Consider the following 11,835-nt stretch of genomic DNA (forward strand, 5'->3'; position numbering starts at 1 on the left):
TGACCGAAGAAATCTAACACTATAACTGAACAAAAGAAGAAATTAAATATGCTTTGTTATTTTGCAGCATGAGATTCTTTCATGTTTACAAGTCCACCTATATGTTCTATTCTCTTTTCCTCACCTTTAGCTGCAGAATGGATTAAACAAAAGTAAGTTACCCCAAAATAAACAAATTTGAATTAGAAATGCGACACTCTATAAGAACATGCACATCCAGCCTCTGTATATTTTCATGCTCCCTCAGGCTACAAGGACTTTTCTAGGATATCATTAGATGCCAAAGCATCCTGCTCTATAATCTCCTTCCGATTTTCACAAACCTTCTGGCCAACCCGAATATAACAGCCTTTGTTACAAGTCCTCGGTCAAGACTGCAAGCAAGGGCGACTGCCCCACCAACTATTAGAATTTTCTGTATGCTTCTTTTTGATGGCTTCTCAGCCACATCAACGGTCTCATCATCTGATGAACTTCTTGTACCCTCCAGATATCTTAGATAGTCCGCGCTAACCTTTGTGTTGATTTGGGCCATGAAAGCACACCGTGAAAGTGGGGCTCCTGATCCTCTCTCTTTCTGGTATGCCCGCAAGCCTCGATCAATCTTTTTAACAGCTCCCCACATACCTTGGCGAACACCAAGTTTTGCAATTTCCCAAGGTATACCCATGTCTTCATGATGGAAGAGTAAAACCTCGCATGAAGTCAGCTGATCATCCCCTCTGGCTGATTTAACTGGTATATGCAACACAAAGATGTATCATTTTTACTTTTTAGAGCTCTAAACAGTAAAGATTGCCAAAATACTGTTTGTTTTTTCTGCTTTATTATCATACAAGGAAAATGTGTCAAATACTATATAAAACAAAGCGTAAAGTGCAAAATAAATTAAGTTGCTAGAAAAAAAGTTAGCATTAGGTATGAGTATGATTATGTCTGAGCATTCATAAAACGTAATCGAATGGAATTAATTGGGTATCTTTAAAGGTAAAGCCCAAAAATCGTTTCAAACAGGCTAATCTGATTAATTGTTCAAAACTGATCAAAACCAAATGACCAAGAAATGAGTTCTCCTGTATAAGTGACTGAAATCTAGAATAACACTTATGACGTGATATCATAATCCCAGGTCTCTTAAGTCTCCTCCCTATCCACATTAATTGTCAATCCTTGGAAGCCCAGTCATCAAATTGTCTTTGTTAACATGCCCAAGACTGAAGCAGAACAATTATTTCAAGATTGATATAAGATTATAACAGTACTGTAATGGTGGTTTAACATGTAATTCAGGCACTCTGTTGAATATGAGTATAATCTATCGTGGGATACTCTTGCTAAGAGGTTATTGTTATTCTCTGACTACATATATTGTTAGGGTGTAGTGTATAGTTAAGATTTCAATGACATGTGGCTTTAGATTATGGAAAACAATTAAAACGTTGTTCCTCCCTCATAGTGTTCAGGCATACTTTGTTGCCTAGAGGTTTATTTATCTGAGTACATATATTGCTAGGGAGGACTATAACATCGGAGTTGAGGAGATGTGGCTTTAGATTACGGAAATCAAACATAATCTTGTTCTCGACTCTTAATAAAGTGGAATGGTGGTAAAAATATCCTCTTCTGAGCACAGGTGAAGCTACAAATTTTGGTGAGGACGAGTCAAACTACACTTGTAATTTTCATATTATTCAGCATGGGCTCAATTGTACTAGTAAATTATAGCCAGCAAAAATATACTTATGACCGGTAAAGCCGTTGTGTACCCTCCTCAGTCCTTAGTATGTCCTGCTACTGCTTTTGGTTTTTGTGACTTCGAATGTATATTAGTATATACTTTTGAATATCATAAAGTTCTAAAAGCTTTTCAAACATGGAAAGATACGCATATAATAATGCATACATGAAAATTTTCTTGATAAGGATTATAATGATTATATCCATTGTTTACTCATAACCATCTGTAGAGAATCCTATTCATTACAATCTATTAACATATGTGGTTTATAACAGTTTTGTTTCAGTCAATTTATTTAGCGAACCCGTTCAAATATAATGCATGGAAATTTAAATATTTAATATCTATAAGGTTACGTTTGCCTAATGAGTCCGTTCGAATATAATGCATGGAAATTTAAATATTGAATCTCTATAAGGTTACGTTTGCCTAATGAGTCCTCATAATATGTTCCATTTGTTGTCATTTTCGAATTCAATACTGTTATCTACATTTACTAATCATCATAGAAGGTTGTGAACATTTCAATGGGTCATGTAAAATGTGCAACACAACCACTCTACTCTGATAAACATATAACGCATGTCATGATGCACACTGATTACATGAATGGTTGTGATTAACTGATCACAAGGCTGACAAATTTAATTTGTTCATTTAGTAGACTTTTGTTTCACCCTATAAGAAATTGGAATATGCAGGACATCAAATGCATCTAGCAATAGGGCTTCCATGGATGGTTACCAGGTGAGTGGAAAAGAACTTAATTTGGTTACCTGCGCGAATACACCAACTTGAATAGTATAGATCAACTCGTCTTGGTTTCTTGTGTCTTGGGACTGAGTTGGGCACACCCTGAAAAAATGGAGATTATATATATCATGTTAAGGTGAATAATATAGCATGGCTTGTACCCTGATTGTACATGCTATAGAAGTAAACATAAAAAGTTGCCGACATAGATATTGAAATAAAATTAGAATTTTACAGTCTTACCTGATATAATTAATAGTAAAGAGCGCAATGCGCGCGGCGTACACACACACATATATATACATATGAGTTGCCAACATATATATAAGCGTAACATGGGTTTACCTTGGTAACACAATAGTAAGATCTTCCAGACTCCCATATTCGACGGCCAATCACATATTCTCTATCGCTACAAAAGAACGGAAACTGGAGCCAAAAAAATATTATAGAAACAGATACATAAGCTCAAGTAGTTGGCCAAATCAAAGTCATTTCATATATAGAAAACACAAAGTTGTTCCTTTCTTACCTTGCGAACCCATCTAACCACCATGGTACCTGTGGTAGGGCACTCTTCCAAAGTTTCAGCCTCTATGACCATGTCATCCCACTTCAGTCGAAATTCGTCATCCCAAAAGAAATCCCTGGCTAATTCAGGTGTTACATCCTCATATACAGTGCGCGAACGATATTGTGGAGGACCAATCTAATGAAGACACAAAAATTTTGTATGATTAAATTAGTATCACGTAATCCAGTAGAACAATAATGACCTCATGGAGAAAATTGAAAAGGTAACAAGGGTCTACCTCAGGATCTCTCCGCCAAGCTTGATAGGTCATGTTTGGTGCGGAACGATCCATCACCTGAAACCAAGCAGGTCCTCCATCTTTCTCTTCAACAATTCGGCATAAATGCTCCAAGTCATCAACAGTCATTTGTCCTGTATTCTCTCTGAACAAATACAACTACATTCATTACAATTTACACACCTTGCAATTCGACTTTTAAAAGAATACGTACACATATGTACACTCACACATTCACACAGACATATATTATTTCTCTAACTTTATAGCAATACTTTTTGAGATAACTGTTAATACATATATACACAGGAAGTCATGTTTCCCTATACACTATTTTATCTACACACCAGCTAAAAGTCACCTATCAAGCAACAGAACTACAAATTATTACTAACACACTACACATCATTGACAAAGTATTAAAAACTACAAGCCTCAATACTACAAAGTACCTACTCTAAATCAGTATGCATTTAAAACAACACACAAACATACACACATGAATTAATATGAGAGTGGGAAAAATAACCTGCAGTCAGAAGTGGATAAAGAAGCCTGCAGAGACTGATCATCACTTTGTCTCTCAACATCAGAAAGGCTCATAAAAGTAGGCAATTGAAATTTGAATGAATTAAAGTTAATAATAGGGTTAGGCCAAGAATGCTTAGAAGAAGACTTTGAAAAATACTCAACCAACGTAGGAAAATTTGGTTTCCACACCCACCCAATCAAAACCCCTATAGATACAGCAACCCCAAGAGGCCCAATCAAAGCTAAAACCTCCCCAAAAGCATCCACCACTTTGCTTCTCTCAAAAATCTCCCCCATTATCACTCTAATTCAAGAAAAGATTCAATCTTTACACTAAAAATTCAATCTTTTCAATACCCACAAATAAAGATTCAATCTTTTCAATACCCAGAACTTAAAGATTGAATCTTTACATCAAAAATTCAATCTTTTCAATACCCACAAGTAAAGATTCAATCTTTTCAATACCCAGAACTTAAAGATTGAATCTTTACAATACCCAGAAGAGATAAGTGACAACAGAAGCAGATAAGATCAAGATAAAGAAAAACCCATCATAAAAATGATAGATACAGACTTTGTAAGTATATGTAAAATGGGTTGTGAGGAAGATGAACAAGAAGACAAAGTGGCGATGAGAGCTATAAATGTAATGGATAAGGATGTTTTTGATCAAGAGGTTGAGGGGGGCTAGTGTTGGATTCTCTTAGCTGCATTTCTATTGTTTATCAAAAGTGTGTGTATAGTTTGTATGTATTGGTTCAATAGGCCCATACCGTTTGCTTGCAGAGGATAAGAAAGAGTAATGTGTTCTGTAATAAAATATTAGATTTATTAAGTGGGGTTCACTTATCTGTAAATTATACTGCTAGCAGGTTTTTGTGACCAGAAAATATTCCTCTTTTGGCTAAGTTGTTAGGGTGACATAAAATAATTATATCGGAGTAAGAAAATTGAGCTTAAATTGTTAGTAGTTTTTCAGATGTAAAGTTTACAAATCCTTCTTAAAAGGCCCTCGAGCCTCCTTTGCGTCACAATGCCGCATAATAGAGTTCGATTCATGATATGTATAATTAATAGGAAATGTTTTCAGAGCAAAAAAATTGCGAAAATATCAAATTACCCTTATATTCATATTTTCAGGGTTTTGATTGTAAATGCAGGAAGGGTAGTTTTGTCTTTTTACACTAATGTTGCTCTGAAAATTAAAAAATAGCTCTGGAAATAACATTTTCCTAATTAATTAGTATAAAAAATTTAAGAAATCAATTCAAAACCTAAGTGAAATAAATTAGATTTATGGTGTACTAAATAGGACAAAATGATGTTATATCAATAATTGGCTAATAATTTGAATTTATAATTAATACCAACCGAAATTTTAAATTTACAAAAAAATTATTAAACTATAAAGTGGATTTTTTGGTTATAAATATTATAGATCAAAATTATATAACACATATTTGTCTCGTGTACAATTATGTTACAAAAAATTATTTAAAAACTAATTTGAGCGGGGAAATTGAATATTTCCATGCAAGATTATATTTTATTTGAAATGAAAAATTTTAGCAAATTTGCATTATTTATAAAATAATATAATATATTCATCTCAGCTGTGAATTGGATTTAACCAATATTTCAAATTAATTTCTGGCCCTTCTAATGCATCGAAGAAGGATCTGGCATAAATATAAACGTTATTTTGCAGGTTATGCATACATTTCTTGTTCCCTGTGAAATTATTATCACACTATTTAGTTTGCTATGAGTGATCTTTAAAGTATTAGTCAACTATTTTAAGCAATGAACCTAAATTATGTAATATTATATTAAAAATATTAACTATTAACTATTATTAATATAAAAGTTAATATGCTATATATTAAACATCATTATTAATAATAACGATTCGTTCTTTTCAAAATGAAGTAGGCATTCTTCTATTTACTCAAAGGAATTTTACATGTAGGAAAAAGTATTTTTTTTTTCTTAAAAAGGAATCTTACACATTATTGATTGGTAACTTGTAACATCTGGATGACTATATTGTGTTAGATTTATAATTTTTTTAACTAATTTATTACATACAATAATATTAGCCGAATTGTCAGCTCAAGTCAACTTTATATAATACAAGTTGTTCAGACATGTAACTCACAAGAGCGTTTGATTTTACAAATAATGTTCCTAACTTAAACTATACAAGGTAAGCCATTACATGTTAAATTAAGAAGTAGGTACTTATCTAAATTGACATAGCATAAACTGCCAAAGTCTACAGAAATTGTATCATCGACCGATAACTAAGGGCAAGTTCAAGAGTGCAATGAAATAACTTAAGTAATATGAGTGTGCTTTTTGTTGATTAAATATTTCAAAGAGATATGAGATTATCTCTTGTTTTGTTGTTTCAGTTTATAAGTTTGATTCTCGTTTATCATCTTATTTTTAAAACATATAAATCTAATTATTAAAATAAATAAGCTCAAAAGTGTTATAATAACCGGTATTCCAAAAATCGGTACTCGATTTGACTCGGTGAGTGTATGGAATAATGATGTTATGGATAAAAAACTAAGGTTATTACTTGCTGTATTTAATACTAAGATTCGGGAGCTCAAGGCCTTTAATGGCTGCTCTCGTGTTTCGTGACTCAATCTGCCTTTACGAGATGCCTACGTATCTCTGTGAATTAGAGAATCAAGCCAAAAAAAAAGTTCTGATTGGTGGGGGTGAGACCCCTTATATAGATGTTGGGAGTCCTTGAATTGGACTTGGTATAGGAGACTTGGTGGGCAAGTCTCATAATTAGAATGGACTTTGGAGTCCTAGATAGTAGGAAACTGATTCCTTATCCTTTTAGGTCCCCTTGAGGCTAATCTCCAAGGATTTATATCCTTATCGGGACTCTTTTCAACATCTGATTTGTCCCTTATTAATTAATTACGAAATTAATTAATAATCAGGTCTTTTGGGCCTTTTTTATTCCATCAGGCCTGATCTGGTCCATCAGGCTTAACCTTTCTGGTCTGAGTATCATATATCTTTTTATTGGGCCTAGCAGCCCACAGCTTGTACAATTAATGCAGTATTTAATTATATAAGCATAATTTATTTATCCCTATCATTTGCCCCCCAACTTTTGGGAAACATTGGTTAGGTTTCGCAGAAGTTAAGTCTATTCGTTCCCTTACAGGGTTTCGTTTTTTCGTAAAGTGTGGAGCGACCTACACATTTACAATGAATTTTTCCTTTTATTCAGGAATTATCTTAATTTCTAGGAATTTTTCCCTTATTTCCGAGATTTTTTCCTTATTTTCTGGATTTTTCCCTAATTTTCTGGGATTTTCCCTAATTTTCTGGGATTTTCCCCTAATTTTCTGGGATTTTTCCTAATTTTCTAGGATTTTCCCCTAATTTTCTGGGATTTTCCCTAATTTTCTGGGATTTTCCCTAATTTTCTGGGATTTTCCCCTAATTTTCTGGGATTTTCCCTAATTTTCAGATTTCCAGCCCTTTTTCGACCAGGATCCTAGTCGAAATTTCGACCTGGATCCTAGTCGAAAATAGGGGTCAGCCTTGCCATCCTGGTCGAAAGAATTCGACTAGGATCCACGACCTGGAATTCGACCAGGATCCTAGTCGAAATTTCGACTTGGATCTAGGACCTGGAATTCGACCAGGATCCTAGTCGAAAATTCGACCTGGATCTAGGTCGAAAATTCCACCCTTTTTTTTTTTAGCTTCTTGCCATGAGCCTATCGACTTGGATTTCGACTAGGATTCTAGTCGATATTTCGACCTGAATCCTGTTCGAAAATTCTTTGATTTTCTTGCTTCCTGGTCGAAGGATTTCGACTAGAATTCACGACCTGGAATTCGACCAGGATCCTAGTCGAACTTCGACCTGAGTTTTTAATCCCCTTTTTTTTTTTGAAAGATGCTTGGTTTATTCGACCTCATTCATGGTCGAAGTTTCGACCTCAATTCAGTCCCGTTATTCCAGCTTCTTGCCATGAGCCTATCGACTAGGATTTCAACTAGGATTCTAGTCGATATTTCGACCTGAATCCTGTTCGAAAATTCTTTGATTTTCTTGCTTCCTGGTCGAAGGATTTCGACTAGGATTCACGACCTGGAATTCGACCTGGATTCTGGTCTTTTTTCCCGTTATTTTCGGGTGTCTGCTCGAAAGATTTCGGGCAGGATTCACGACCTGGAATTTGACCTGGATTCTGGTCTTTTTTACCCGTTATTTTCGGGTGTCTGCTCGAAAGATTTCGGGCAGGATTCACGACCTGGATTTCGACCTGGTTCCTGGTCTTCCACTAGCCTTCTTCATTTAGCTTTAATTTAAGATATTGTATTTTCCAAATCCTAATTGGATTTGGGCCTGGCCTTTTTTGTTGGGCCTTATTAAATTTTACTGAGCCTTTATTATTGGGCTTTTCCAAATCTTATTGGGCCTCTTTTATTGGGCCTTTTCAAAATCTTATTGGGCCTCTTTTATTGGGCCTTTTCAAAATCTTATTGGGCCTCTTTTATTGATCTGGGCTTAATACACCCTGTTTAGAATGCTCTAGAATTCCTAGGAATATTCTGGAATATTCTTTTTCCTGGGCTTTTTCCTATGGGCTTTTGTCCTCAATGGGCTTTTCGTCCCTTCAACTTCCTTTTCCTCTTATATAAAGGAATGAGGAAAGGCTATTACTCCTCACTTTCTCATTTCTTAGTTTTCTTCTTCATCTTCCTGCTAAGATTCTCAGAGGAATAACAGCAAGTCGGAGCTCAAAGCCTTTTTCAGGAGCGCTTCTTCAGGTAAAATTCCTCCCTTTGCTTTTCGTGTCTATTTTTCCATTGTGTGCCACTTTAAGATAGCCTATTTACGTGCCCCTTACTTTTTTTTAGATGGCTGACAAAAGAATGACCCGTTTGGCCAAGATGAACGTGGCTAGAAAGTTCAACGATTTTCCTATTCGATCGAGGTATACTTCCTTAATCGACATGATCAACACTCGAGGGGACGAGTATCCGTCTGATGCGCATCTGGACGCGCACGATCATATCAGTGCTTTACGGGATCCCAAGGAGCTGGAAAAGTTGAGCAGCTGCTTCAAAATCAAGAAGCCTTTTAAGCTGGTTCTTGCGGGTCCGGCCGACAGGGCCTGTCAGTGGAAGAAGGACGCGCCATGCGTCTATAGGGATACTCTAAGGGCAGGTATTAGACTCCCTTTTCATCCATTCATTCCTTTGCTACTGGCTGATGTGGGCATCAGCCCTTCCCAACTTCCCCCTAATTTCTGGAGGTTGATTCTGTGTTATCTGTCGCAATGCGCCAAGCACAACGTCCCCACATCTGTTGCTGTCTTCAGGAAGATTTTTCAGTTCAAAAACAGCCCTGATAAAAGTCCGGGTTGGGTTTCTATCAACCAGCGCCCCACTATCCCCCATATCGTGAATGGGAAGTCCATCCCTAACAACAACTTGGGGTGGAAGAAAGATTTTTTGTTTGTTATTTGGGAAGGTGGAGATTGGGGCTCCCTGTTTCGATCATCCTTTGGGCTGGCCGTGGACGGGAGCCCGAATGACATAACTTTGTCTGAGGAGGAGGCTAGAGGTTTCAACCTCCTTACGCAAGACAACGGCACTTCCCATTGTTGGGACCTTATCCGGGAGACCGTCCTGGTAGAACGCGGCCTTTCGCCCGTTAATAAGAAAAGTAAGTTCCCTTTCTTATCTCCTTTATTTCCTGCACTTTTATTTCATTGATTTTCAACTGACTTTGTTTGTTGCAGTGGCTGAGAAGATTGAGGAGGCTACCAAGCCGAAGGACCTGGAGACAACCAGGATGAAGAGGGCTGGGAAGGTCTTTAAAGACCCTCGACTTGGTGATCGCTTCCCTGAGTTCCTCCTTCAGGCAATGGAGCCAAGCGAGGAAGGCCTCAGCCAAGTTTTGCGCACCAAGCAGAGGCCAGGGGCCTATTTTCAACCTGCCTGGGGGATCCGGGGCAAGGACTCTATCGTGGGCAGCACGGCGCTGTCCAAGGAATGGTCTAAGCATTCCATCTCCCCGGTGGACTATCAAGATTTTGTCCTTCAACAGGACTTAGAGGGGAATGAGCTATTTGGAGCCCAGGCTCTGGCGACGGTACGTCCTTTACTTATGCTCTTCTTACTTATTTTTCCACGTTTCTTTTCTGAACTTTCGCTGTTTCTCTTGCAGGCTAACGCCCATTTCCAGGGGGCAATCCACCAAGCTAAAGCTTGGAAGGTTGGCCTGGAAGATGCCAACAAGAAGTTGGAAGAGGCCAACCAAAAAATAGAGGCCCTTGAAGCTCAACTGGCCTCTTCCACTTCTGACCTAGAGACGGCTCGGGCCGAAAATGTCATTCTGAAGGCGCAGAAGGACAAAGCCTTTGATGGCTGGATGGACACCCAAGAATTCAAGGACTTGATGGTGGAGCATGATGCCCTTCTTCACCCAGTTAGCTATAAAGAGGGCTGGGATGCTGCTGTGGAGGCCATCCAGGATGAGTTTCCCGAGGTCCTTGAGCAGTCTCCCTTTCCTTGCCCTGTGCGGGTTCCAGAGCTTGGAGGGGTTACTGAGAAGCTTGCTGTTATGATCAAGGACGGAGAGGAGGAAGATTCTTCCGAAGAGGAGTTCGAGCCTGTCGCTAAGAAGGCCAGGGTGGAAGAGCCTCCAAAAGCAACGCCTCAACAGCCAGCATCTCCTGCAGAGGGAACTTCTACAGGGACTTCGGAGGGGACAACCGAGACGTCCGAAGGAACGACCGAGACTTCCGAGGAGACTTCAGATAGTGGTTCTGAGGAATCTCAGCCTTCCAAGGCCTAACTTTTTGTATATCTTCTATTTGAACTTCATTCATATCTAAACTTGTCACCCTTCGGGGTTATATTTCATATGTTGCTTTTCTTCTTTCTGTTTTAACTTTACAATCTTAATACGCATTTGAACTTTAAACATCCTTAGATAGAAATAATTAAGGCTGGGCATAAATTACCCAAACCGACCGAAACCGCCCAATCCAAACCGACCAAACCGAATTTTACGGTTTACTAACGGTTTGGTTCGGTTACGGATTAACATTTTAAAAACCGAATTTTTTCGGTTTGGTTTCGGTTTTTACCTCCAAACCGACCGATATAACCGAACCGAACCGAATATTTTAATGTATTAGTAAAGTGCAATTAATAATAAAATTATTATGTTCAACATATGTGTAAACTAAAACATATAAAAGAACTAATCATAATATATTTTATTCTAAGATATAAATATTCATGTATGTGTTATATTTTCACTATTTTTATTTTTATTCTAAAAAAGCATAAGAATTGGTCGCATCTTTTTCGTACGTCTTATTGCCTTTTTTTATTTTTCAAAGTCATTATTTTTATATATATATATTTTTAATATGATTATAATAGAAAATATAATTGTATAATATGATACAAAATTTTGATTCTTATTTACAATTTCAAGTTTAATTTAATTTATAACTTTGTTTTATAGAAAAAACGGTTTAAATCGAAATCAAACCGAACCGAACCATTTTAAACGGATTGGTTTGGTTTGGTTTTTTCACATAACTGTTTGGTTTCGGATTGGATTTTAGAGAAACCGCTAATTTCGGTTTGGTTCGGTTTGGACCCTCCAAACCGCCCAAACCGGCCGATGCTCACCCCTAGAAATAATTTCAAACTCTTTAATATGAAGTCTGGTTTTCCAAAACCTTACACAGCATGGGTTCGACCCTAATCAACAATAACTAGACAATGTAAATTCTACTGGAATATAAAATCCTACGCAAGCAAAGCTTCATGGTGCTTTTAAACCTACTTGTCAATGACAAGTGAGAATCGTACTTCACCTATCTTACACGTAGTAAACCTTCAGGTTTTGTGCGTGCCAGGTCCTCGGGACTTCAAAACCTTCCATAGTTTCCAGCTTGTAGGTTCCTCTACCCTGAACACTCT

The 11,835-nt window shown here is 37.2% G+C and overlaps 1 protein-coding gene across 1 annotated transcript; it reads right to left on the reverse strand.

Annotated features, from left to right (window-relative positions):
- On the reverse strand, positions 1-4,601 carry LOC141696899 (uncharacterized). Its single transcript, XM_074501039.1, has 6 exons — positions 3,833-4,601; positions 3,304-3,448; positions 3,024-3,200; positions 2,837-2,920; positions 2,515-2,593; positions 1-735 (listed from the first exon to the last, which is right to left on the reverse strand). The coding sequence occupies exons 1-6, from the start codon at positions 4,129-4,131 to the stop codon at positions 296-298; spliced, it is 1,224 nt and encodes a 407-aa protein (XP_074357140.1). The 5' UTR covers positions 4,132-4,601; the 3' UTR covers positions 1-295.
- Positions 4,602-11,835: the final 7,234 nt, after the last annotated feature.

This window comes from Apium graveolens, chromosome 11 (assembly GCF_009905375.1).
Source record: "Apium graveolens cultivar Ventura chromosome 11, ASM990537v1, whole genome shotgun sequence".
Classification (NCBI taxonomy): Eukaryota; Viridiplantae; Streptophyta; class Magnoliopsida; order Apiales; family Apiaceae; genus Apium; species Apium graveolens.